At 35.4% G+C, this 24,685-nt stretch overlaps 1 protein-coding gene across 4 annotated transcripts in view; it reads left to right on the forward strand.

Annotated features, from left to right (window-relative positions):
* Positions 1–23,109, forward strand: part of tp73 (tumor protein p73) — a 31,793-nt gene extending 8,684 nt beyond the window's left edge. For 2 of the 4 annotated variants that reach the window (XM_038303553.1, XM_038303554.1), the window contains exons 4-14: positions 6,031–6,279; positions 15,777–15,963; positions 16,168–16,283; positions 17,393–17,502; positions 17,793–17,935; positions 18,055–18,143; positions 19,031–19,158; positions 20,310–20,464; positions 20,582–20,711; positions 22,066–22,159; positions 22,440–23,109. In XM_038303553.1, coding sequence (XP_038159481.1) covers positions 6,031–6,279; positions 15,777–15,963; positions 16,168–16,283; positions 17,393–17,502; positions 17,793–17,935; positions 18,055–18,143; positions 19,031–19,158; positions 20,310–20,464; positions 20,582–20,711; positions 22,066–22,159; positions 22,440–22,841 — 1,803 coding nt within the window. In that variant the 3' untranslated portion in view covers positions 22,842–23,109. Of the gene's footprint in view, positions 1–35; positions 188–5,013; positions 5,280–6,030; positions 6,280–15,776; positions 15,964–16,167; positions 16,284–17,392; positions 17,503–17,792; positions 17,936–18,054; positions 18,144–19,030; positions 19,159–20,309; positions 20,465–20,581; positions 20,712–22,065; positions 22,160–22,439 lie in introns of those variants that run through there. The other 2 variants (XM_038303556.1, XM_038303555.1) reach the window with 2 other exon arrangements.
* The last annotated feature ends 1,576 nt before the right edge of the window (positions 23,110–24,685 follow it).

Raw genomic sequence — 24,685 nt, forward strand, 5'->3', positions numbered from 1 at the left:
AAAGGCAGAGTTAAGAGAGGGAAGTGGAGGAGGAAGAGGCAGGGCGTCTTCGGTCCTTCATAATGTCTGTCTGCACAGTAAGGTCAACTGGCTGTGCAGAAGTTAGATGTTACCATAACAGCTGACAGCAGAAGCATTGCAGAAACAGCTTTAACCTTTCAGACGCCACAGGATGCTGTGTGACATGGTATGTTCATGCAAGCTTATAATAGTTCACATTGACCGATTTAAAAAAATATTGTTGTGCAGATGTTTGTTTAGCAGTTATTTTTAATGTTCGTAAAGAGTTCTAAATGGCCTCCCTGTATGTATATTTAATAATTGCAAAGAGTATTTAAAATGTGTCTTGGTTTTTATTGCTGTTTGAAATAACAAAAATTTGTATATTACTTAAAATAAGCAATGTTCATATCGCTTCTGCATCATCTTTTAAAGAATTTCTAATTTTGTTTGAAAGACGTATATGGGAGCTGAATGCTTATTTAATGTTCTTGTGTTTTGCATCAGTTTATAAGGGCCAGACATATTTACAAAAAACATATTCAGAGGTTAGATGAATCTGCATCATGGTAGGCCTGTGGGTTTTTACCTGGACAGGAGAAACAGCAACAGGCTGTAAAATCTACAAGTTTTTTTATAGTTTTTTTTTTTTTACACATATTTAATTCTTAGATAACAGATATGACAAAATGCTAATCACATTTTCACAAAGAGATGCATCTAAGTATCATTATATGTATCTTTATGAGATGATTTTATTATATTGTTTTTGCTTGTTATTATCATTACTGTTAATTTTACTGTTTGTTGTGCGGGACTTTTGTGCAGCTAATGTTGCTTTTAAAGTGCTTCATAAATAAGAAACTGATATTTAGAGGTGCTAAAGAGGTTGTCCTTGTCACAGTTTTGGTTCTGTTATGTTTTTTTGAGCATTCAGTTTTACTTTGCTCCATGTTTTTTTAGTTTTATCGGTTTAATTCCTAGTTTGTTGAGTTTACTGGTTATATTTCAGTTCTTAGGTTTTTATTTGTTGCCCTTTTGTGTTGTTCTCCTTTTCCCGAGCTCATTTCTAGACTCCTCTCTTCACACCTGCTCCCAATCAGCTCGTTAGTCCTCTCTTTGTTCAGTCTTGCATAAATACTCTCCTTGTGCAGTTCCTCAGCGCTGGTTCCTTGTCTTACCTCATCTTACTTGGAAACAAAGTCCAGTGAATTCTTATTTATAAACTTTTTTGGAATGTGCAGGATAGTATGAATTATTGAAATACTGTTTGTTAGAGCAGGTATGAAATATATCATTACTGAAAGCACACCAGGCTGAACTTTGAAGAAGATGAGCTACAGCTGCAGATTGCATCCATGCAATTTACCAAATGGCATGGATTCATCCAGCCTATCAATGCATGGAGCAGATAATGGTGGAGTGATGGCATAGAGGATACTTTCTTAGCATTATTTTGGCCTTTTAATACAAATTGTACTTTAGGTTTATAAGCTATTTTTTCTCAATGTACATATAATACACATAAATATATAGATTTGATTTTGCGATAATCTCTATCCTCTGTTTTAATGACTGTTAAATTTGTGTTTGTGCTGCAAGTTACAAGGTGTTTTTTCCCTCTGCATAATTTCAAATTATACTTCCATTCCTTACAATAACAATATATTGTAAAACAGACTTAAGAATTTATCTTGAATTTTGCCTGAAATTTCCTGCAGGGGGAAACCTTGTTGCACACAACTCTGCATTTGCCTTCCTTTATTCTCACAACTGCATAGTTGGATCTGCAAAGTAAAACATAACCTAGGCTCTTTTCACTTAATTATATTGTCATTTTGTTCATTCATGCATTTAGCTTCTATTTTCCAGAGGCATGGCAATGAAACCATTTATGTGAATGTGTAAAGACAATGTATAAAAAGTGGCCACAGTGTTTTGATCTCATCGCAGGGTTTGGCTAAATAAGTGGCTGTAAAAATAGGTGATAGTTATTTTATTCTGGACGTATTGTTTTTTATTAACTCCGATGAACGAAGGTAGATAATCCTCCCCTCTTAGTGTTTTGATCCTTTAAGCTTAACTTTGAGTGACAGCAACCAGGATGGCTGCCCATAGGGGACATCACATGATGCTTAGATGGGAAACGCGTACACACATTTGCTCACACAGTTGTAGCAAAGGTTTAGGCTCTTGTTTTAACTTGTTCTGAATTCAGTTCAGGTATTACCATGGAGTGCACCTGGGAGTACATACATGCATCAGTGTATGTGTGTATGTTTGTGTGTGAGAGTGTGTGAAATATTTTTTTAGCTGTTGACACATACACCTGGACTTCTTTTGTACCCAAAAAGCTTCTTTAATAATAGAGTAAGGTGGTAAACAGACATTAGGGGGGCATCACAATGACTCTTTATATCCCATTTATAGGAAGGACAAACATCAGTATAGACACTAATTGTGATTTATTTAAGGTGGATGAGTTAACAAATCTCTATCTCTAGAATAGTTTTCTGTCTTTTAAGAGCCTAAAACTTGCTATGCTTGTTATTACTTTCTAAGCATCTCACTTTATCTGACTGATATGCTTTACATCACATATTTCCCTGAGATGCAATGACTCGCTGTATGGATCCAAGCATCAACCCTTTTTTTAGATGAACATAGTTTGCTTAAAGTTTTAGACGTTAAAGTTGGCCTTTTTTATTTTCCGCCAAACCATAGAATTAAATAAAATGCAAATGTATTTGTGTGATAGTTTCTAAAATCATATTGAAACCATAATTCAGTTTTACAAGGTGATGAAATTTGGAACACTGAGACAAAGTTTAAAAGTAACCTACTGAAAGGGAAATGAGGCTGAAAAGTCCTTTTTATTTTGGAAAGTTTGTCAGCCTTAAGTTACCCTTCTTTGTTTATTCCATGACCTTCAACACATCTATAGATATTTTACATGCTTTAGGTCAATTAAAGTCAAGCTTCGAATCACAATCAGTCAAAGTTTGTCCACAAAAACAAGATTCAGCTCCACTTTACTCTTACTGAGGACATTTAAATACAATAAATGAAAAGAACCATTGGAGATTAATTAAAATTGTTTTAGTTTTTCTATGAAAATATGTATAAACAGTATTTTTTCAAGAGTCAAATACAAGTTTGAATGTAGGAGAAAGAACTAGTGACATTTCCTCTCTGTCTGCCTAAAAATCAAGCCCCCTATTACTGAATAATTAGCGTGTAAGCAGGATGTGACCTCCATAGGGAGGAGGGAAGAAATAAAAACATAAATACAAAAATCACACATCTGGGTTTTACTAGTTGTTGTTTTTTTTTTTTTTTTTTTTTTTGGATTTGGACATATATTTGCCAGTTGAGATGCAATAGAATAGCATTCTGGGAGAATTCAGAAGAAAAGGGTCACAACATCAAGAATATGTTTTCTTTTCAAACATATGCTTGCCCTTTAGACCTGACCATGATTTATCAAATTATAATCTTGTATTAACTACTTACAGTGGGTTCTAAATTTAATTAAAATTTAACTTTGGACTTTATTTTGGACTTTGATTGGGCGATTCAGAATGAAATACTCTTATTTCAACTATTCATTTAAGCTTAATAGTTTTTAAAACACCGTGGTTAACATATCAGTACATGCTAACAGGACGTCCAAACGTTTTGCCACAGGGCCCAAAGATTCAAGTTAAAAGTTATTGTGGTTCACAAAAAGTCAGATAAAAGTAACAAAAGGTGGTAACTCTTGAGAGAATAGGGATATATAAATTATTTTAGATCCTAAACATAAAAGGGAATGCTTAGGTGCACCAAGGTCTACTTTTGAGTAGAAGTTGTTGGACTTTTGGAGTTGTTTAAAAAAAAAAAAATGCATTTTCCGTTTCATAATTTAATGAAAGAAACTCCTCTTTCATTAAATAGCTTTGCTGGAGGTCCAAAAACACCCCATTCTTTCTTAAAACTAATCCCTGTTACCATTTGCAAATTGGACACTCCTTGTATACATCAATAGGATCCCATTTTATAAAAAAAAAATGAAAACAATACAATTTTATTTAAATCACAGTCAAGTACTATTGACGTTTAAAAGATATATTGTTCTATAACCTCCTAGTGTTTAACTTTATTTGAAAATTTTTAAGGCAAACCTCATCATTCATAACCATGACCATCCAAAGAGCTTGACAGCATCAAAGTGATGACAAAATGAAAATAACAAAAGTTCTTACTTAAAAAAGTTTCATATGTTAAATACAGACACTTGCTTATACAATCCATCTGTAATATCACCACATATCAATATTGAGTTGGAAAAATTTTAGTTTTAACTTAAAATGCCTTAAGTATGTTTACAATAATGCTAGTATATTAGTTATCCTTACTTGGTTTAGTTAGAAAAAAAACATGAATCTGTTGGCAATTACCACAGAGTTAAGCAACAAAAAAAGCAGTTTAACGATGAAGTTTCTCTATACTTTCCTGTTTTTCTAAAGCATATTTTAATTCCATTTATGTTTATTTTGCCATCGTTATGCTTGCAAAGTTGTGCTAACTCTGTTTCTGAGAATGCCTGACCTCCTGACCACTTTATCACCTTTTATTGTTTTTTTTTTTTTTTGGCCTATGTTGACTAACAAGGAAGTCAAATTCCTTGTTGTGCAAACAAACTTGGCCAATAAAGCTGATTCTGATTCTTATTTAGAGTGAGATTGATCCACAATGCAGGAAGGTGGGAGTTCTGACCTTTGAACTTTTGTTCTTTGTGCAATTTGCTTTTTCCCCTCTCTCTCTCTCTCTCTCTTGCTCTCTCTCTCCCTGCCTGTCATTTTCTCTCTCCTCTCACAGTCTCTATCTTTCTCTCTATGTCAGACCAGACAGTGTTGACTTAGAGTAGGCCTTTACAAGGTGTTTCAGAGCATGTGTGTACATGCGCCCCGGCATTGCCGTCTATGTCCGGGCATGCCATAATTAGAATTTTTGGGTTCCCATCCCTCTTTTCCTTCTCTGCTTCTCTCCCCTCATCTCAGTGTATCTTTCCTCTCTCTCCACACCAGTCCTCACCTTTTCTTCCCCCTGTCCTAGCAGTCCATGTGTCTGTGAGTGTGCGGTAGAACATGTCCAATGATGCACACCTTGCTTGTAGTCTGAGGTTATAGGCTATGCTCTTCCACTCTGCGGCTCTCTGTTGTGTTTGGACTTTTGACTGGCTGAAGATTTAACAAATGAGACCCATGCTTTAGAGGATGTACTACGTAAAAAAGAAGGTAATTGTTTTTTTGTTTTTTTTCTGGCTGGTAGTTTACACTTGAAATGCAGTTGCTTGACATGCAGACTATATTGGAGAAAAATAAGATTTCTGTTTACAATCCAGATTTTTTTAGGTGTAATTCAATTATACGTAAATTTTGATCATCAAAAACTATATGTAACATAATGTATTATGAAAAATACTGCTAATGTTCATTATGAAAAGTCTGTTTGTGGCTTTTGAAGTTTATGATTTTTTTTTTATCATCCTTTTTAATGCCTTTATTTCGAAATATTGCAGCATGATATAAAATGCAAATTACTGTAGAGTTGTGTTTGGGCCTAAAATAAAATCTTAAACTGTGACTTGTTTATGTTTCACATCTTTGTTCTTTACAAACATACTTAAAGAAAAAAAGGGAGATGGCCAAAACTTAAGCAGACCAAATCATGTGTGGATCCATCATGTATCCCTGAGGGAACATTTGGGGCGGTGGATCTATGTAAAACTGCAACTCAATTGTATTCAACTTCAAGTGATGTTTAAATTTCAACAGAAATGCACAGCATTGGATGAGGACACCTACTTACACAGTTACACGTGCAGCATCACTCGCAATGCACACACAGCTCTCCCTGTAACCCGACCTCCTTTAAGCTTCCAAAACCTCTGTCTCTTTTGCACCTCTACCTGTGTCCTCCCTCTGCCTTTCTGCTCCCTCCCTTTTCTACCGATTCATTCTCTTCCCACTTTGTTTCTCCCCCCAGTCCCAGTACAACTTGCTGAGCAGCAGCATGGAGAGCCTGGGGAGCCGAGCCACGTCCGCTAGCCCCTACAGCTCCGAAAACACGTCTTCATCGGCGGTGCCCACCCCCTCGCCTTACTCCCAGCCCAACTCTACCTTTGAAGGCCTGTCCCCTGCCCCAGCAATCCCCTCCAACACCGACTACCCGGGGACGCACACCTTCCAGGTGTCCTTCCAGCAATCCAGCACCGCCAAATCTGCCACATGGACCGTGAGTAGACAACTACACACATGTTTGCGGCCTTGACATGCAGCCACTCTGTCTCTGCATGCCGAAGCTTTCTCTCTTTCTGTCTCATCAATATTCACACAGAGACACTCACTCTCACACTCACCCTAGCCAGCACATGTGCAGGCGTGTTGAAGGCAAGCAAAAGCAGGTTCAGTGATTTATAATTTCTCCTATTCAGATTTTCAAAATTTATTTGATGAAGGCAGCAGAGAAATGCTGGTACAAGTGAAATTACTTATGGTATATATGACCGATAAGGAACTTTTTATAGTTTTCAACTTTTTGATTAATGATGCTAAATAACAAGAGTAGTAGGTGATATGGTGGTAGGGCTATCATTCATTAGGTGTCTTATGATCTGTATCATGGAAAACGGTTTAGAATAGATGGAAGCCCGAACACTTTATCTTCACAGCATGGTTTGATCCAAGATCAAACCATGCTGTGAGATCTTGGATCTTGGTCAAGGTAAACCCTTCTATTTATGTAGTGCCTAAAACCCTGCACCCATTTCCTTTGAAGTCCTGATGTAGTTTCCAGGCTAAAAAATATACGTTGCAAATATAAATCAGACAGCTGTCAAAAAATCCCACTATAGATAAAGTTTAAAAAAGCCCCAGAAATTCAGCAGAGAGACTAAAAAATCACATGGAAACAATAATCAGCAGGTAGATTACTGTAAACAGAGATTTTCTTTAGATTAATTAATAACATAAACTTTGATGCATTTTTTTTTAGCTTTGCAAAATTCAAATATATGCTCAGACAGATGCTTTATTCCTAAAACGGGAAAACTGAAATTCCTTCATTTTCTGTTGAATTTTGAACCACTAACTCTAGTCCTTAGAATAAAGTCAGAATAAAAAATCTAAATCTATTAAAAATCAGAAAATTAGACGTAAAAGAAGCGTAGAAGTCATTATCAGGGAAAAACATTACTGTTTTCACCTTTGCCAGAGTAAGTATCCCCTAGAGAAACCTAAACAAGGATATTTACATTAGAAGCATTAAGGAGTATAAGGTGATGTGACAGTGGTGAGAGACAGGTGAAATGGGAGCTGCCTAATTTGTCATTAACCAATGAGAAGCCCCCTGGTTGGAAAGGTGTCACCTCAGAATGTCGCACAGTTGACCTCACTGAAACAAGAGAAACAAGAGACAAACTGCTCTTCCTTCATGCTGTGTGTGAGACAGAAGTCTTTGGGGGCTGTGTGTTTGCATGGAGTAACCATGCGTGATGGGCTCCTTCACTCAGTCCTCAGTGATGTAAGAAGATCCCCCTTTGGACATTAGAGCTGTGGTCTTTGACCTGCCGCCTTTCTTTTTCTGTCTTTTCCTTCTTCCCTGTCTAAGCTCACACTCATGGCTGTCACCTCTGGCGCCCAGAGGTTTTCTTTCTATCCTCTGCTGAATTATGTCTAGCATCCCCTTTGTCTCCTTCAAATCTCTACACCACATTACATTCCCATAATTCAAACAAAACACAAAAAAGAAACTAAAAAGGAAGCAAATAATACAATGAGTCAAATTGGCCTGCAGATTCAGATTCTGTAGTGATTCTTTCCTTAGACACTTAATAGAGTTAATGAAGAGCTAAACCCCATCTTTAACCAAATAGCTTTCCTATTTCAGTAGTAAAAAGCTTTCCACTCAAAGATAAATATCACAGAGAATCTGCAGAAACATTTAAAAGGTTATATTATTATAAAGCGTTAAATTAACTAATCAAGTCCGACTTTTAAATTATTTCTTTTGACTAAAGTAGGTGTAGATGCCTAAGATAGATCCGATTTAGAAACCATATTTCTGAGTTCTGCCAACCTGTAATAACAATAGAATTAAACAGGGTTAGTTTCAAGTCAGGAAGTGTATTTGAATATTTCCACAATACAACAAATCTCTGCTCAGAAATGTTCATTAAAATTAATTAATAACCAAAAATATATGATTAAATTAATTCAGTACAGCCCAGTCAACATATTTATATTGAACTACATACATCCCAGTTTGATACATCTTACACAATAGAGTAGTACTGAAACAATAAGTTCAATCGTGATTTATCAAATATTTAAATAATTCAACTAAGTGAACTATTTCAGTAATCAGTTAAAACATGCCTTTAGGGGACAAAGCAACCCAGTAAGAGCAGTAATTATAATAATTATATTAAAACTGTTTTGCTCCATCATTATGCTCTATCCAGAACTCCTTAAATGGAAAAGTTTTAGTTTTACCTGGTAGAAATTCTGCAAAAAAAAAATCTTCTTCAGAGGAACTTTTGCTATCCGAATATTAATAATCAACACAATAACTGATTAGCAAAATGAGCCTTAGTTGCAGGCCTACAATAGAGTTGAATCAGCATCTGGTGCTAGTTTTTTTATTAAGATAGTCCTGTTGGCTGCTTTGAGTCCCTGAGTAAATAAATGGCCACAGTGGACAGAAGCAACGCTTTTTTAACAGAAAGATAACTCTTTGCCAAACTCTGTTAAGTTTCCCTGTGTTAGAAGATATGGCAGACACACAAAAAAATAAGATAAATAAATCATAGGTAAAGGAATGCTTGTTAATTCTTCGAGAAGAAAACATTAGTTCTCCCTGGTTTACTTTTGTTTAATCTAAAGGCTGAGCTGTTTTACTATGATCTTAAGACAAGACACAAAGCATTTTTTGATTGGAAAATGACTTAAAATGATGACCCAGCAGAGTATAGGGGTAGAGAAGATAACCCATGATTAATTTAATTCTTCCACTGCCATTAAACAAGGGGATCAGAACAGGAGGGGAAAAAGGTGATTTAATCTTATCTAATCTAATATAATGCTGCATTCCATCTTCTTGGCTTGGCAATAAAATAGTTCAAACAAAGTCAGGATGGGATAAAAAAAAAAAAAAAAAAAATTAAGAAAACTTTTATGTTTAGTACTAACAAAAAGTATTAACATGTAGTGGAAGTTAGTTGTGACACTGTTTTTAACACGAGTTAAAATTTTTATCAATTTTATTGTTTATATTTTTGTTTTGGACATGATTTAATTATCAATACAAATAAATCAGAGTAAACAAGATTCTATAAAACTAAATCAAATATAAAAATAATTCGTAAGACAAAAGGACATGTTGGATGAACTAATGCTGCATGCTTTTTTAAATATTTCTACATGACATTGCATTACATACAATTCATTTGCATCAAAGTAGGATGAGTTTAATACTTTAAAGTTATATTCCAACTTACTGTGTTTAGTCAAATGTGGTGAAATCAGAAAAGCATTTCTTTTCTGTGCCCTTAACTTAATACTGTCAGTTGACACCTTTTCTGCGATTATACCTACAACATTGACTTAAGACATGAATTTTCTTTGAATGATCTGGTCTATATTGGCTATGGTTATAAATTTGCAATAATCCAACACAAAGGTGGTTTTGAAAAAATGTAATTTCTCTAACATGGTTTCAGAACTGCATTATAGCAGCTTCATTCCCACAATTTCCAACCAGCTTCCCACTCCCTGCTGAAAAGAAGATCATCGCAGCATGCTGATACCACCTCCATTTTTTGAGGTTGGGATGACTTCTGAATGCAGTTGGTTTCTTCTTTTTTTTTAGAGTAATCAGAGTAAAAAGTACTAAATACATATTTCTAAATTTTTATTTCTAAAATCATGTAAACAATATAAACATCCCAGCACTCTAAGTAAGTGTCTATACAGGATTTTGTGTTGGTCTGCCAAAGGAAATCTCATGTTAGTTAAATTTTGTGGTCTGAGTATTTTTGTCCAGCACTGTATATTTACTTACCAGGTCACTGTTACCTTAAGCTGCAAAATGGCATGCATCATACCTTCCTTTTTATAGATCTGCAAAGACAATAATAGAATTATATTTAATTCTATGGTAGGAAAAAATCATACATTAGTATTTTCTTTCATTTGTTTTCACACTCTTACATACAAGCCTTTGTCTCTGAATGAGAAATACAGTCTTTGCTGAATGTAGCTTAGCATATAAGTTTGCTTGTTCATTCATTTTTCTTCCTTATTGTCCCAACTAGTGGGGAATACCAGTAGAAGAATTTCCACTATAATCAGTTGCCTCCTTTCCCAGCTCCTTGCCTCCCACTAAGACTGTGTGGCAAAGCATCGCTTCTGGAGATTACAAGAAATTGAGCTACCTGTTGCATCAAGCTTTTATTGTTAAATCATATCCTCTCAGGTCTTTAGCTGCAGTTGTGATGAAATGTTAGATTTATGGTTGCACACACGCGGATCCGCCATTAAGAGAGGGCAGAGAACAGAAGAACCGATTCTTTTTCCCCCATCTTTCCAAATGTTTCCCTACACACCATAAGCCTATCCAAGCCCATGTTAAGCCAGCCTTGTAATCCCCCCTCCTTGTCTAGTCAAGACACAGCACATTAGTGATAATAGCCCTGAAACTCTGCCGCTCTCCTGCCTCTTAAAGATGATGCCTTGGCTTGGATGCAGACAAGCGTCACCAGGGCTGGAAATGAGATCTGACACCTCAGCATTGTCAAATTATAAGACCTCTTTCCATACACTCAGACTCAGCATGTGTGTATATGTTTGAGTGTGCGCATCAAAACCCTATGATGGGATTGGGGGGGTGTAGGGGTGTGTGTGATGCTCCTCAAATACAGGCTCCAGCATGTATTTCACTACAGCTTGTGAGAAGCTCCTCTTCCCAGCTATTAGCGTCTCTCCGTTCGGACGCAGGTCTCAACAAGTCTTTCACAATACATCCTTCCCTTTCTTTCCAAATGCATCATCCACGGCCACATCACCACGGCTCCTCCTGCAGTGCCAAGCAATGATATCTGGGAAAACTCACTTCATGAGATAGTTTTTTTACACATGTAAAGGCCTTTCGCGTATTTTCACAAGCATCTATGAATGAAATAGATGTGATAATTATAGGAAAAATAATCTATCTCATATATGTAATGTAACAAATAACCTTGGGCAGAATTAGGTTAATTTTACCAAGATGTTTTGAAGATATTTTTATTGATTAGTTAGAATCATATAAATACATTTTAGAATAGCATTTCTGATAAAATTAAAACAAAGACAGCTAACAGAAACTTCTGTTACTCTGTTTTACATATTTGTGGGATGCCTTTATTTTCTTCTTACTATCAGAATCCAACCTTTTGTTTAAATGAAAATATCAAGCTACTGTATATCCACCAAATTTCTGAATATTTTACAGATCAACTGAATTATCTCATTTACAAGTGATGAACTGTAGTAGCCTCTTGCTCTTGCATGAACAAAGCTCCAGGAACTCCCCCTCTTGCTGCACCCAGTATGTTATAAATACTATGTCAATATTTCTGGTTTTCAGTATACATTTTCAATCAAACAAAGACTGAGTTTTTATTTGAACTTTAGGTGAGCGTACGTTTTTTAAAGAATCTCTGCTGTGTTTTATCATTCAGTTCAGGTGTAATGAGTTTCAATTATCCTATACTTTGTACAGAACGCGATTAAATGTTCTCCCAATTTCCCAAAGATTTGAGGAAATCTGGATTTAAGAAAGGGTTTATGAAAGGCCCTTTGTTTTAATGCCAAATAAAAATTGTGACTCAGACGCTGCAAATCGCTCTCAAACTTAGCAGCCACTGAAAGCATTGTAACTGTGGATGGCGACTCCCTGTTTAGTCGACATCCAAATAAGCAAAATGTATTATTGTGCGACTGAAATTAGGTAACAATACTGTTTGTTTGTTATTTCATTTTCTGTGATATAATCCTCAGCTGATTAGCCATATCACCCGTATAAATAAAATAGCAAGGGTAGGAGCTCTTTTTCTAGTAAGTAGCTTCTTTAACATCTAAACTTTTTTTGGGAACCAGATTTCTGTAAAAGATTCTGTAGAACAAAAAAAATATGCATTGAATATCACATGTTTAAGTCAAAGGTGTGTTGGATAGAAATACATAATGTGTATATTTTCTATACTGATTTATTCAAAAGAAGTTTAAAAAAGTGTCGACATGAGGCATCCACTCTGTATGGCAGCTCTAAGTGCCTCTGTGTGTTTGAAGGTGCACAAGCGTTTTTTATTTTTTATTTTATATTTGCCAGCTGAATTTGCACCAGGCAAGCTGCTGCTTGTGTACATGGATGATGGTCTGGCAATTATCACCTTGTCTTCAGGAGCCTGTCCTGACCTGCCTCCATGGGTCTTCTATGAAGAAGAAGAAAGGATGGATGCCTCAGTCTGTGGCAGTGTTTAAGAAACTGACCACGTTTTTTTTGGGGGGTATTATAAATGTTTTGTTTTTTTTGCGAAATTTATAAGAAGTGTACTACACAAAAAAATTAATAAGGGTCGTTTATAAAAAAAAATGATAATAATTACATCTAATTATTAAATAGGAAATATATACGGTAGTAACCCTTCAGCTTTGGATTCTAAGTGTCTAAAAACAGTCTAAAGCCTAGAAAGTTTTTTTGTGTCTTTTTGGTCGCTCCCATATCTCGGAGTGGGATTTACCCCAGTCCTCCATGTTACAAAGTCTTTAACCACTTTACCATGGAGAACTGCTGAAGCCCAGTGAGTAAAAAATGAGAAGTTACCTGTTCATAATAAGAAGAGAAATAAATGTTTTATATAAAACCGATTTAAACAGATTTTGGAAATGTTTAAAAAAAAAAAACTCTATTTTAAGCTTTTTCTTACCAATCCTATGAAGTTTCCTTTTCATCACCTCCTCAATCTGACCTGTGCTGTGAAATAAAGCTGGATTTAGTCGTCTCTTGTTTGAAAAGAAAACACATATCGTTCATTCATATCTTTTATTACTGCCTAACCTCTAGCAGCAATAAATGGATCTTTGTGTGGGAGGTTTGATGTACAAATTCCGGAAGTATAAAAACATGGATTGGTTTAGGATTTTATTTTTCACAGTTACTGCATTCAATGCCAAGAAAACAAATTCATTTCTCTTTGATTCACATCATGAATAAGTAAGATATTCTAATATTATTGGAGATGAGTATCCCATGGATATAGAATCAAAATATATCTGTAGTAAAAGTAGTTTTTTATTTCAAATAATAAACATGATTTGGCTTTTATTTCCCTTTAAGCTTCTTTGTTATATTTTAAGTAATCTGGGGATCTCATAAGCACAGAAATAATAATAAAAAAAAAGATCTGAGCTTATTTTTTCCACATGCCAAATTTATAAAACAAAAGGCTGCAATGTTAAAAGACTTTACAGGAAAACAAAAACAAGTGAATGAAATGTTGTCTGATTTAAATTGATGATATTTGGGTTAATTAAATTACATTCCAACTATTTCATTCAGTCAATTTAAGTCCTGTCCCACCTTGAAAACAAATTTAGAGTCCACTGTAAAATCTATGTATTTGTTATGACAAACAGAAATTAATACAGAAATTAGTCAGCACAATTAATATCAATATGAGAGCCACACCTTGTTTAACTGATAATGAGTTTTTCGTTCATCCTTTACATGGATGCTCCATTCAGCTATGTTAAGAGGCAATTGAATAGTTATTTTTCCCTTCTTAATTTAAGCAACTTGAAATAAATAAATGAAGTCAGTAAATAAATGTTTGGGCGCTTTCAGAAATGTATGTATTCATGTTATCTGGGCCGTTGGGACTTGTTAGGGAAGGTTAGGTGGAACTCATGATGACATACACCGGTATTTCCAATGCTTATGGCGAAAGGCATGTGTGCAAAGCTTGGCAGTGAGCCCCTCTGTTGCCAATGTGAGTGAATGTGTCTGTGACTATCAGACAGGCCTGCTTCATGGGAGTGTAGATTAAGGACAAAAGGTAGCAGAAATGTATAAAATATGATGTTATTCCATGACACAATTGATCCATTCTGATCATTTCATTGTGATGTGTTGTATTAAATAATTCACAGAATCCCACCAAAAAATAGTAAGTAAATGTTGTATAAAATGCAACATATTTATGACCAAAAATATTGAGAAAAGCTATAACAAGCTTACTAAAAAGGGAACGATAAACTTCTACAATAAGAATTGAGCTCACTAAACCTGTATCCTATTTTTTCTTCCATCAAGCAGTAGGTTAAGCCTCATATCAGTCAAGCACATCAGAGTTCAGCTTACCGTTGAGGGTTTCAGGGATCGCTGGAAAAGCAGCAATCAGTTATTTCCAAACTTCTGAGAAACAATAAAGGGTATACTGTATTGAAGACTGTTGATAGGTTTTAAATTTAGGAGATATTTTCAAAGCATCATGTGGTTCTAAAAAAATATTTTTCCTCCTGCCCGTTTTTGCTTCTTCCATCTGTAAAATAAACAATGCAAGATTCTACACTGATGTTTTGATGTGCTTCATTACTGATGCAGAGCTGCATGTACTTTATGTCACCTGTAGGATGTGCTGCTGCATTTACTTTTTACCACAGCATGTTTGCACAAGCCTGAACAGACGAATTAGTTTTTTCCTGGAAGGCCATAGATTGCGTTGTGGCATGCTGGGACTGTTTTATTTCTTGCGTTTTTTTATGCATCTTTTCCTGGCACCCAAAACCTCACATGCTTGCATGTGCATAACTAGGCATTTACACAAGATTGGAGTTTTACAAACATCAGCATATTTTGATTTTACTTGTTAAGAGTAATGAACTTGTAAAAATCCCCCCGTCCCTGGATGCCCAGTTCTTTCCTTGCTTTCTGTAAAGGCTCTACAGTGAGCAGTCTGCCAACAGATCTAAACAGCCACCAATTAGATTTTAGTCATGCAGTATTTTTTTTTTTAAATCAATAAGGTATACTGTATATAAACAAAGAGAATTACAAAATGATTATAAAGCCAACTGTAGAACCAAAATAAAGTTAATTTATTTTGAATGAAACACTATCAATCCCAACTCCTTTGTATTGCCTGCTGACCCTGCAAGAGGCATTTTTACATATTTATTTCCCTTTCATTTTAAAATTTGACATTTCACTATGAGAAATGCCTCTGCTTTCAGTTCAGGTTTGTCACTTCCAAGCTTTCTTTTCTCTAGAGTAAAAACCGTTGGGTTGATACATGTTCTTCTATGTGCTCTTTACATTCTACCCCAGAAATTTGAATGTTAAGTATTAGTACATGTTAAGAGGTGTACATTTCTTTCATTGGGGATTGTCTGATCCTATCTTTGTACAATAATGTGAACAATATTTTTTTAGGTTTCTAATTGTAAAAGCGATTCGATAAGAAAAAATTCACTAAAAGAGAAAGTAAAAATATCCTATCAAATTACACATGTTAGTATTATATAGTTGGCCCGTTCACAGAGTATGCGATCTAGCAAGAACTTTCATTTCTTGTCATTTGTTTATGATTTTGTTTCTTTCATTTGAAAACCTAAAAGAAAAAGAAAAATGTACTTCAAGAAACTGATTTGAAAGGCTTATGTTTGGATCTTTTTTTTTTTTTATCTTTCCAGTACTCGCCTTTACTGAAGAAGCTGTACTGTCAGATTGCCAAAACCTGCCCAATCCAGATCAAGGTGTCCTCCTCTCCTCCTCATGGCAGCATCATCCGAGCAATGCCAGTCTACAAAAAGGCAGAGCATGTCACGGAGGTGGTCAAACGGTGCCCGAATCATGAACTTGGACGGGAATTCAATGATGGTACAAATAAATAACTAACCAAGCTTTAACTTTCACATGAATGAACTACAATTGGATAACTATTTGAAAAAGAAAAACTATACAACAAAATGCTCAGTTCTGTTGATTAGTTTATTTGATTCATGTTGGGTTCACTCACAGTAGGCAGTGAATAGGCAGCGTTTTGATGTCAATCACCTAAATAAATCATTGTTGTCCCCTCAGGTCAAACAGCCCCAGCCAGTCACCTGATCAGAGTAGAGGGAAACAACCTTTCTCAGTATGTGGATGATCCTGTCACTGGTAGACAAAGTGTCTTCGTGCCCTATGAAGCTCCCCAGGTTGGTGGTTTATCATCTTTATAAAAGTGAGACCCTATGAAATATGTTTACTTGATGAAGTTGCAATGACTTTCACACCAATTTACCTTAAAGCCTAAAGAGTAACAAAAAGGCAAGAAATGACAACACAAACAGGAAAGAAAGCTACGATTCATTTGAATTTAGGCCTGAAACAATTAATCGGATTAACTGTGATCAATCAATTATTGAAATAATCGTCAATGAATTTAGTAATCAATTAATAGCCTACAGCAGTATAGAAAGTGTTAAATATGCCTTTAGCCACTTAGAACGGTAATTATATCAAAATTATCATTTAAGATTTTAAAAAACGTTTTCCTCTGTCAATATGTTCTATCCAGAACTCCTCAAGTGGAAAAGTTTTAGTTTAACCAGGTTTAATTTTGTTAACAAATCTTCTTTAAAGAACATTTTTCTATCCGATTGTTAATTAATAGAGGAAAAATCTACAGATTAATCGATTTGCAAAATAATAATAAGTTGCAGCCCTACTTGAATTATCTGCAGATAGGGGATTTTATCGTTCTGCATGTGCTCTATGTCCTAACAGTGCTGGACATAGCTTTGATAACCAAATAAATATATTTTTTTTAAGAAATGAGCCTATGATTTAAAATCTTAGATCTTCTTCATGATTTGTAAATGTTGTACTCTGCAGCAGAATAAATACACTGTTGTATATAACAGACAAAAAGAGAGGAAAAAGCAAAAGAAAAAACATGGAGCTGACAGACTGCTTTTACTTTTCGCAGTAAAGATAAATGAGTAAAAAAGATCAAGTTTGTCAGTTTCGTTGCACAGAAGCAGAGAATTTCACAGGAGTACACTAATGTAATGCTCAGCTATAAATAAAGCTGCCCGGCATGTGCAAACATGTACAGGCATCATCATGTCTGTGATTGCACCTGTGGAGGGCAATACAAGAAATGATGGTCTACTCTCACTTCTAAGTGTGCTGCAACACTTCCCTCTGGTGGTGAATTAGTGTTATGAAAGTAACAGCCTGGACAGCAACAGTTCTGAAACTTATCAGAAAGTGTGAGAAAGACCAAACTAATTCAGCCAAAATATTCTGTGCTCTGTTTCAGGTTGGGACTGAGTTCACTACCATCCTCTATAATTTTATGTGCAACAGCAGCTGTGTGGGCGGGATGAACAGGAGACCTATCCTCATCATCATCACTTTGGAAACTAGAGAGTAAGTTAGAAACACAGAGTCTGCACAAACAGTGCTGCTCTTTTAAACAAAACTGGAGGTTTTAGCCCTGGTATGGTTAATTCTTACCCTGCATTTTGTTCAACTTTCAATATTTAAAAGGTCAAAGTGTCGATATGTCCACAACAGAGCAGAGGTGGTGGAACATTAAATCAAATTTTCAGTTGTTTGATTTATTGATTTAGAAAAAAGCTCACACTACATTATATATTACAATATAGCTGTGTCACATACTATGATTTAACATTTTCTATTTTAAATAATCTCTATAGTGGCCAAGTGTTGGGCAGACGATCATTTGAGGGTCGGATATGTGCATGTCCTGGAAGAGACCGCAAAGCTGATGAGGATCACTTCAGGGAACAGCAGGCCCTGAATGACAGTGTGGCCAAAAACGGCAGTGCCAACAAGCGCAGTGAGTTGGTGAAAACTAAACATATCCCACACTGCAAATATTTATTTAACGATCTCCCTAATTAATGTATTTGGCTTTTAATTAATTTATTTTTTTATACCTCTTTGTGATGTTTGCAGATTTCAAACAGAGTCCTCCAAATATTCCCAGTCCAAATATCAACATAAGAAAGAGACGACACGGAGAAGAAGAAATTTATTATATTCCTGTAAGAAATACCTGTCAATAGTACATTAAGATATTTCATTTGTATCTGATCTTTTAGCAATGTAAACCATCAAAATAATTATAATTAATATGATTGTATGTCTGCTGTAGTATGGCCTAATATGTTGAACAATAATACAAACAAAACATAAATCCAAATTTATTCACTATTATATCAATCTTTTCCAGCTGAAAATATTCCTAAAACATTTTCTTTGTGCATATATTTTCATTGTTTAACTGTTTTAAAATTTGAAAAATATACATTAAGGTTATTTCTGTTTCTTCGTTATTTTAATATATCCACCAATATTGTTTTCAGTGTTTGTTTCATTCACCAGCCAGAATATCTTTGTTTGGGGATGAAAACGACCATACTTGCTGATCAATGCAATAGTCAGAATACACAATGAAGGAATCCAAAGTAGTAAAACTCCAGTATTGAAAATTCATCATACACTTTATTCATTTCTGATTGCCTTATTTTCTTGGTTGTAAAAAATCAGAGGAAAGGTGCAGAGCTCAAGAAGGAAACTGAATTCAGCTCATGTCACATTATTATTATTCCAGATAACCACATCTGTTATTACTTTTTATTAGTTTTACTGATGGATTTTACTCTTGAATCTTTCAAACTTTATTAAAATGTTTTGTGTTTATTTATTTTCCGGGACACCTATGAGGGCCTGATGGCTCACCTCTGATATGATGCTACAAACAAATGGACATGTCATTTTAAAGAGAGCATGTTGTTTTCACTTAAATTATTTCATGCAAACCAGATTGCTTAGACCATTGTGACATCACACACACACAATGTTTAATGTGATACCAAAATGACTCCACTTATTGATCCATGATTATCACTGATGTTCTCTATGCGTGCAGGTTCGTGGGAGGGAGAATTTCGAGCTTCTGATGAAGATTAAAGACAGTTTAGAGCTGGTGGAGCTGGTGCCGCAGCCATTGGTGGACTCCTATAGACAGCAAACACAACAGCAGCTGCTGCAGAGACCGTGAGTCATATTATAACACATGATGGTGAAGATTCTCAGTCATCCAGGTCATAGTCATTCCAAAAAAGTTAAAAAGAAACAATCCACTGGACTTTATTTCCAAGTTTGATGATGTTTCGCTTACCATCCGGGAAGCTTTTTTAATTTAAAATGTCAGAAATAGTGTTGAGTTCAAGGCTTTATTGTTTTGGCTTAGAAATATGCATATAGAAACTGTCGAGCTGGTCCGCCCCTTTGGAATGGGGGTCGTTTTGTTCCTTTGTTAGCCTGTAATACCGGAAAACCTGTGTATGTCTATGTCTCTGAAAGGGGGGTTGTTAAGGGAATTGTTGGCCTGGCTGAAGAGGTGAGCTGCTCTGGTCTACTGTAACGGGGTGGAGGTTGCAATGATAGCGGGAAGAAATCAACTCAATCGCTGAATTGTAGGGTTTTGAAAGCTGAAAAGTCCACCCCCTCTGTTTAAGTTGGTTTTTCTTTCTTACATAAATTACTTCCCACACACTCCTCTCAAACCAACTATCCTCTCTGTCCAAAATGTTAACATTCTGGTCCTAAAAAAAGAATGTCCTTTGTCCCTAAGGTGTAGATGTACCACAGAGTCTTGTCCCGAAGAGGTTGCTCTTCTTTTTGGGCCATGCGTCTATGGTTTTTTTTTTTGTTTTCTCCAATATAAAGATCAGAGCAGTCCTCACTGCATTGAACTGCATACACCACATTACTGACATTTTGAATTGAAAAAGATTCCTGGATGGGAAGCAAAATGTCTTCAGACTTGGAAACAAATTCCAGTGGATTGTTTTTTTTTACATTTTTGGAACATATAACACACATGCAAGCAATGCTGTACCAGTGTATATATTGTGGCTGACATAAATTAAATCAGCTCTGATGATTGTTAAAACAAAGTCTTATAGCTAATGTGTAAATGCTGGATAAATACACTGACTTAAGAAAAAGAGCAACATTTGACTATTATTATTTAATCATGCTAACTGCTTTTTGTTTCATTTTTTTCACTAGATTTGAACTATGTGTGGAAAAACAATATAAAGGACATATTTTGTTGGGTTTTTTTGTGTAACTGAACTTTATATCTTTGAAATGTGATATAGATTATGTTCATTATCTTTTTTGTTATTTTCTTCCAATAGGAACCATATAGCTTCCCCGTCCTCTTATTCTCCATTGTCCAACATGAACAAGATGCATTCACACAGCAGTCTTGGAAAGACACAATCCGTCAACCAAATGGTGGGGCACCAACCTCAGCAGCATCCCACTGCAAACCCCACCATCGCTCACATGGGTAAATATTAACAATATGTTTATGTTCTGTGTGATATAACGTTTGATAATAAACTTTATGCAGACTTATTAAGACAATTTCTTTATTACAGTTTGATCATTCCTTTGTTTCTCTTAGGTCCCAGTATGCTCAACAGCAATCACATGCAGGGTAACGGTGACATGAACAGTGGCCATAGCAGCCACAATATAGTGTCTGCCTCCCACTGCAGCCCTCCACCTTATAACCCTGACCCCAGCCTTGTCAGGTACCTCACCCTGCAGTGACACTCCTTCTTTATCCCACTGTAACAGGCCAGCTGAAAGTCAGATGCACTCGTTTGGTTTAATGTGAAATAGTGGAATGTTTCTGCTTTAGCAGTTCATTTTTTTCTTTCTTTGGGGCATGTTCAAGTTTACTATTTGCCCGGTGATGTCTAAATGTAGACGGTTTTGGTACGATTATCGCTGCTTTTATGAAAGCTTGCAATACAAAGCAAATCTATTTACAATAAAAACTGCTGCCATCATGAAGGTCCAGTTTAAGTAAAAGTTAAAAAGTCACTTTTTTTATTATCACTATTTTGTTCCATAATTTGGCCATGCTAACATATAGAATTTTGTAGTAACTGTAGATTTGCTTTCTGGTGACTCTGAAGGCAGAACTGTGATCTAAATCAAACATCAAGGTTTTGGTCTGTTAATACAGCAAAGCTGGTCAAGAGGTGTTGACATAATTATGCCTGAAATAGTATTTTGTTGCTGTCGGGCAAAAATCTTGGCTCTCTTGTTTCTGTCTTTTTTTTTATTTTGCTGTGGGAATCAACGCAGTTTATCACCTTTCACATTGCTCTGTGGTTCCACTGAGAAATATCTGAAAAACATGTCTAGCTGACCAAACAGTATGAATTTACAATCCCTAGAAATAAAAAAAAATGCTTTTATGGAATTAAGAGATTTCTGTCCTACAGCAACAATATGTTATCAGTTCCATACTTCGCTCTTAAATCCCTCATTGTGTCACTGTATATACAGTCCCGCTTTGCAATGCACTACTGCTATTTTTTTTTTTTTTTACAAAGGAAATGTTTAAGTTGTATTTAATTTAAAGCTTTTTTTCCTATCTCTTTTTTATACATATATTTTGTTTGTTTTTTCAGACTGTTTTGCTCATTTGAACAGCTTTGATGTACAGTCAAGCTCTTTTTACGACCACTTTGTATTACAAAAACTTTTAACATTTCATTGTATTTATAATAAAGGTTTTTCAGCAAATCAAGAATGTCCCCATGAATCATTAATAAAAAATGCATGTGTATGCTTTCGCTTTCACCGCATCTATCATGCTGTGTAATCGTTTATAAAACACTTGATAACAGAATTGAGCAGTAAATCTGGAGTTGGAGAATAGAGCAATAAAACAAGACCTGACACAAGAATATGATGTAATTCTACTGTCCTTTAATCAGTCATCTGTACACAATAACTTAAAGTATGGATGTTACTCAATCAACTTAAGACCAATTATAATCCTATCTAGTGCTTCAGTAAAAAAATGCTCATATTAGTCTTACTTTCAGCTGTAGCTCTGATCTAAGCAGCCCTGCTCTTCTCCCCATACAGTTTTCTCACCAGTCTGGGCTGTCAGAACTTCATTGAGTACTTCACCTCACAAGGCCTCCAGTCTGTCTACCATCTCCAAACCCTTACAATGGAGGTAATTACTCTGGAAATCATAATTTGCCTAACAAGTTTATTGTTTATATAGCTTTAAATATATAAAAAAACAAGTGAAGGGAACAATATATTAAGATGATCTTTAAAAAAGGAAACTATGTTGCCTTTTAGATAATATAAAGTTTATTATTTTGGATATTTCTAACAGCCCCCAGAAAGGTGTATGTTTTATTCAACCACAAGAGGGCAGTTTTTCTTTTTTATTTATGCATTTATGGTATCACACCCTTATATTTTTCTACTGTCTGTGCCTTTACCAGGATTTAGGTGCTCTTAAGATACCTGAGCAGTCTCGCCTCACTATCTGGCGAGGTCTGCAGGACATGAAACAGGGAGCCACTCATCAACTTCCCAACTCCAGCCATCACCATGAATACCACGGCCAGCAGCTGCTTCGCTCCAGCAGCAACATGGCCGCCTCAGCAATGGCAGCTATTGGGGCCACTGGCGGCGAGCTGCAACGTCAGCGGGTCATGGAGGCGGTGCATTTTCGCGTCCGCCATACAATCACAATCCCTAACAGGTCTGGGGTTGTGGGGCCATCAGGGATGGCACCGGCTCCTGATGAATGGGCAGACTTTGGGTTCGACATGCCGGACTGCAAAGAGTCCAGAAGCAAGCATTCCATCAAGGAGGAATTCATGGAAAGCGATGTTCACTGAGACTGCATTTCCATGTATACATCATTTAAATGCTTGTTCATGGGGTCTGTTAAGATGATTGGAGGTTTTGAGTGTTCTTATTTTTCCCAAAGAATTAACTACCTTTTTATTTTGGGATTACTCTGTGTAGCTTAAACAATTAGTTTCTCCACAAGTACCTTGAGAAATAACCAAGCATTTTTGACAAAACTTACATGTTTTGTCTTCTCAAACTTTATTTTCCCTCACAATGTTCTCAACTTGTAGAATGCCAGCTGCCAACTTGCAAATTTAGACATAGGAGCATTTCTTGGTTAAATTATTTATTTTGCATCGTGTTTTTCTTACCTTGTACAAATGTATTTAGTGTATCTTGTAAATGTTTTTGGACTAGATGTGGTTTTAAGAGTATTTGGATTCTAAATGACGCATCTCCTGTTTGAAAATAATGTTTAGAGCTGAACAGTAAGTCAAAACTATAGCTATCATACCACAGTCATGTATTTTTATTAACTATAATAACACGAGTGACTTTTAATTAAATATGTTTTAATGTCATTTTCGAGATTAGATTCATGTACTTCAGCTTTACTGAGGTAACTGTATATGTTAACAAGTGTTCTAGCTTTTATGATTTGATATGTTGTAAAATATCCTGTTTATCCTTATTTTTAGCAACTGATCCACAAACAGCAGAAAATCAAAGCTATAGAAACAGTATTATATTGAAATGAATGGATTTTAATTAGTGATGTAAATTATATTTTAGACTAGTGTCCCTGTTTTTCAAGAAGCATTTTCTGAGTAGCTTGTAAATCCTTGCGGGGCAAGGCTCATATGTGTCGAGTACTGCAAAAAATAGTCTGAAAAAGTCTTAAACCATCCCTCAAGTTAGGAAAGACTGAAAAACCCTTCATTGAAGCTCTTTTGAAATAATTCACGAATGCCCAGCTCCTGATAAGGAAAGTAAAAAAGATGGCTGAAGACTTTTTCAAAGTAATTTGTGTACTGTGTCTTCATGACTGATGTTTAGGACTGCCTTCCAGTTTTTTTTTTTATTTCTAGTTTTCAAATAAAAAAAATAAATATTGTTTCACTTCCTCGTGTCTTTGCAGAATATGGCAAGATATCCCTGATTTACAGTCATTTTCTAAGGTACTTGGAAAAATAATTATTTTCATCCCTTTGTGAAAGAACAAGCACTTTAATGCTATAAACATAAAAGTCCAAATGATCAGTATTAAGCACACGCCTTTTCGAAATGTAAATAGAAATGTGTTTTGTTTTAATATTCTGATCAAATTGCCCTTCTTTTTTTGTACCAGCTTTGTAAAACAATACTGTAAAAGATGTACTTGTTCTTCAGTGTAACTTGTTTTAAAAAGTGTTTTTCTTTAAAGCATTGTTTCAAATATCCCCCTCCTCAATGTCTCTCCTTATTATACTAATAAAGAGTTTCAACTCAAACCCCAATTTTGACTTTAATTTAATGATGGCAATTGCGAACAGGTGTGTGAATTACAGTATTATCCTCATTGCAACTCGTTCACTGTTTTATTGATAATAACTGAATAATAAGATTATTTCTGAGACTTATACCCCTTTAATAAGCTTAATTCTTAAGTCTGTATCATGCTTTTTAGTTACTTTATTTGCAAAATGTTCTCCGAAGGAACATTTTTGGAATACAGGTGGGTTTATGAGTGCTTGTAATATTTAAACATGTAAATAGGCTGCACGCAGCTTCTAATAAAAATAGCTTAGGAGTAAAAAGTATTTGGAATACGTAAAATTATTCTTGTTAAGATTTTAGCCATAAAGAATCCTGTTAGTGCCAATCAGAATGAACATTTTAGATCTGTCAA

This window comes from Cyprinodon tularosa, unplaced genomic scaffold, assembly GCF_016077235.1.
Source record: "Cyprinodon tularosa strain WSP-4 unplaced genomic scaffold, ASM1607723v1 ctg513, whole genome shotgun sequence".
Taxonomy (NCBI): domain Eukaryota; kingdom Metazoa; phylum Chordata; class Actinopteri; order Cyprinodontiformes; family Cyprinodontidae; genus Cyprinodon; species Cyprinodon tularosa.